General features: G+C 50.1%; 1 protein-coding gene across 1 annotated transcript in view; it reads left to right on the forward strand.

The window, feature by feature from the left end:
• The first annotated feature begins 286 nt into the window (after positions 1–286).
• Napsa (napsin A aspartic peptidase) overlaps positions 287–2,624 on the forward strand; it is a 13,467-nt gene continuing 11,129 nt past the window's right edge. The window contains exon 1 of the mRNA XM_021168415.2: positions 287–554. Coding sequence (XP_021024074.1) covers positions 481–554 — 74 coding nt within the window. The 5' untranslated portion in view covers positions 287–480. The remainder of the gene's footprint in view (positions 555–2,624) is intronic.

Consider the following 2,624-nt stretch of genomic DNA (forward strand, 5'->3'; position numbering starts at 1 on the left):
AGGGAAGAAAGAGTGGGCATCCTGAGGAGCTGACGGAGCCACCCACATAGGAAGGACAGCACACCTCTATTGTAACTGAGTGTCCCCTCCCAGACGCTCCCCCCCCCCCAGACCTTTCCTGTTCCTTCCTCTTGCTCAGAAAAAAAGTTGTGGTTAATGAGTCTCAGAAAAGTGAACTGAAAGTCAAAAGTAAAATCCATAGAGGGGCAGGAAAGGGGTGGGAGCTGGTCTCCTTCCCCACGCTCTCAAAGGTACAAGCCAGGAACCAGTGAACCTCAGCACACACACTCAGCACATACCTTAAACAACCTGGTTCTGGCCCCTGCTACTGAAGGACTTCACACACACACACACACACACACACACACACACACACACGTCACTTCTATGTTCCAGTAGGTGGTGGGGCGTGAACAGGGTGGAGTCTCAAGGGGAAGAAACAGGCCACAGGACATCTTGGCCCAGCTCTAGTCCCCAGAGATGTCGCCACCACTGCTGCTGCTGCTGTGCCTGCTGCTGGGGAATTCGGAGCCTAAGGAGGCCAAACTGATCCGGTATGGGGACCCCCCTACTCTCACTCCTGACAGATTCCCACCGCTTGTCCTTTAAAACTGAGGCTGGCCTTGGTGCCCAAGAATCCAATTTTTTTCAGGGTCCCCAGATTTTACTTGCTCGTGTCTGTGTGTGTGTGTGTGTGTGTGTGTGTAAGAGAGACAGAGACACACAGAGACAGAGAGAGACAGAAAGAGACACACACACAGAGAGAAAGAGAGAGAGAGAGAGAGAGAGAGAGAGAGAGAGAGAGAGAGTTTTGTGAATGTGAATCTAGCTGCAAGCTTCCTTACCCTCTGAGCCATCTTAAAGGCCTGGGTCCCCAACTCTCAAACTGGGGTTTGCACCCTGAGAAATTCAGCATAATACCTCCTGTTAGAAGAAGTAAAGGCTCAGGACACCCCCACCCACCCCCCGCCCCAGACCAAGTTCTCAGCACAAAGGAGATTTATTTGTGACAGACGAATGGAGCGCGGGAAATGAGAGATAAAGACAAGAGATAGAGGATAGGGAGAAGGGGAAGGAAGCAAGGGAGAGGGAGGAGAGGAAGGTGTTTGTCCTGGTGTGGAATAAAGGATTGCCTCTGAATAGTGAGGACACAGATGTGGCCCATAGGCAAATGGAGGTTTATAACGATGCAAGAGAAAACCCCATGTTTCCCAAAGGGGGCTTTTTTTTTTTTTTTTTGCTGGACTTCAATACTTTGATAGCTGAACCTTGGTAATCAGCCTTGAGAAGAGGAAGTGGCCACAGAATGGTTTTTAGCAAAGCAGAAGGCATGGGAGAGAAAAGCTCAGCCTGCCAGAGCCACGCTCGCTGCACTCAAGCTGGCCAGGGTCCCTTCACGTCCTAAGACCCCCACACTTTTTGGTTGTTTATTTTTTGGCTTTGTCCAGACTTGGTCTTGTGTAGCCCAGGCTAGCCTCAAACTCCCTGCATATCAAAGAATCACCTTAAACTCCAAGTTCTACTGCTTCCACCTCCCAAATGCTGGAATTCCCCAAGAGAGCCTTGAAATTTGTGCTATGTAAGTGCTCTACCCACTGAGCCATATCCCTAGACACGGCTACAGCCCCACAATTTTTAAAAAACATACTGTCTCCTTATGTAGCCCTGGCTGTACTGGAACTCACTATGTAGACCAGGCTGGCCTTGACCTCAGAGAGATAATCCTGCCTCTGTCTCCCAAGTGCTGAGATTTTAAGGCGTTCACCACTGAATTAAGTCCAACATTTGCTTTTGGCTAAGCATTCAGGGAGGCTGAGGGAGAAAGGCTGAGTTCAAGGGTATGGGGACACTGTCTGCAGAAACCAAAGCTGGGCATGTGTCCCAGTGAGAGAGCATTTGTCTAGTAGACACCACGGCCTCCATTCAAGTAAAACATCTCTGGTTCTGAAGCCCAGGATTAAAGACCACTCCTTATCCAGCCAGGATACATTCTATGATTCCGTGAGAAGGTTCCCGGGACGCGAGGCCTAGTGATCTGGCTTTGAGGCTCAAGCCTCCTGACTTTCCCCCTCTTTCTTGGAGGCCCATCTCTGTGGTCTGGAAACTGCAATATCCCCAGATTCTCAGCCTCTGAACATGCCTGTTCCAAGGAGGCCTCCTTGTGAGTTACCCCAATGCCTTGTCTCTGATTCTTCTTGAAATGTCTCCCTTCTTTTCCTTTAGCATCTCCCAACTCTTGACGGGGCTCCCGCCCTTCCAGAAAGCATTTCCTGCTGCCACCACGCTCGAGGCATGCCGGGGGGCCTCTTCAGGCTGAGTCTCAGGCCTGGGCTGGGGTGTTAGGGTTGAGCAGTGGCCAGAGGGTGCTGTTTTGTTTGTTTGTTTGTTTTAAATCTACTTATTTATTGTGTTGTGGGGTTCGTGTGCTAACACAGCCATGAGTGGAAGTCAGGGGACAACTTTCAGGGATCGTTCTCCCCTTCTGCATTATGAATCCTAGGACTAAACTCAGGTCATCAGACTTGTACTTTGGGCCATCTTACTAGTACTGCTGATTTTCCTGTTTTCCTTTCTTTTCTTTTTCTTTCTCTTCTCTTCTCTCCTCCCCCCTCCTCCCCCCTCCC

Source organism: Mus caroli, chromosome 7 (genome assembly GCF_900094665.2).
Source record: "Mus caroli chromosome 7, CAROLI_EIJ_v1.1, whole genome shotgun sequence".
NCBI classification, from domain to species: Eukaryota; Metazoa; Chordata; class Mammalia; order Rodentia; family Muridae; genus Mus; species Mus caroli.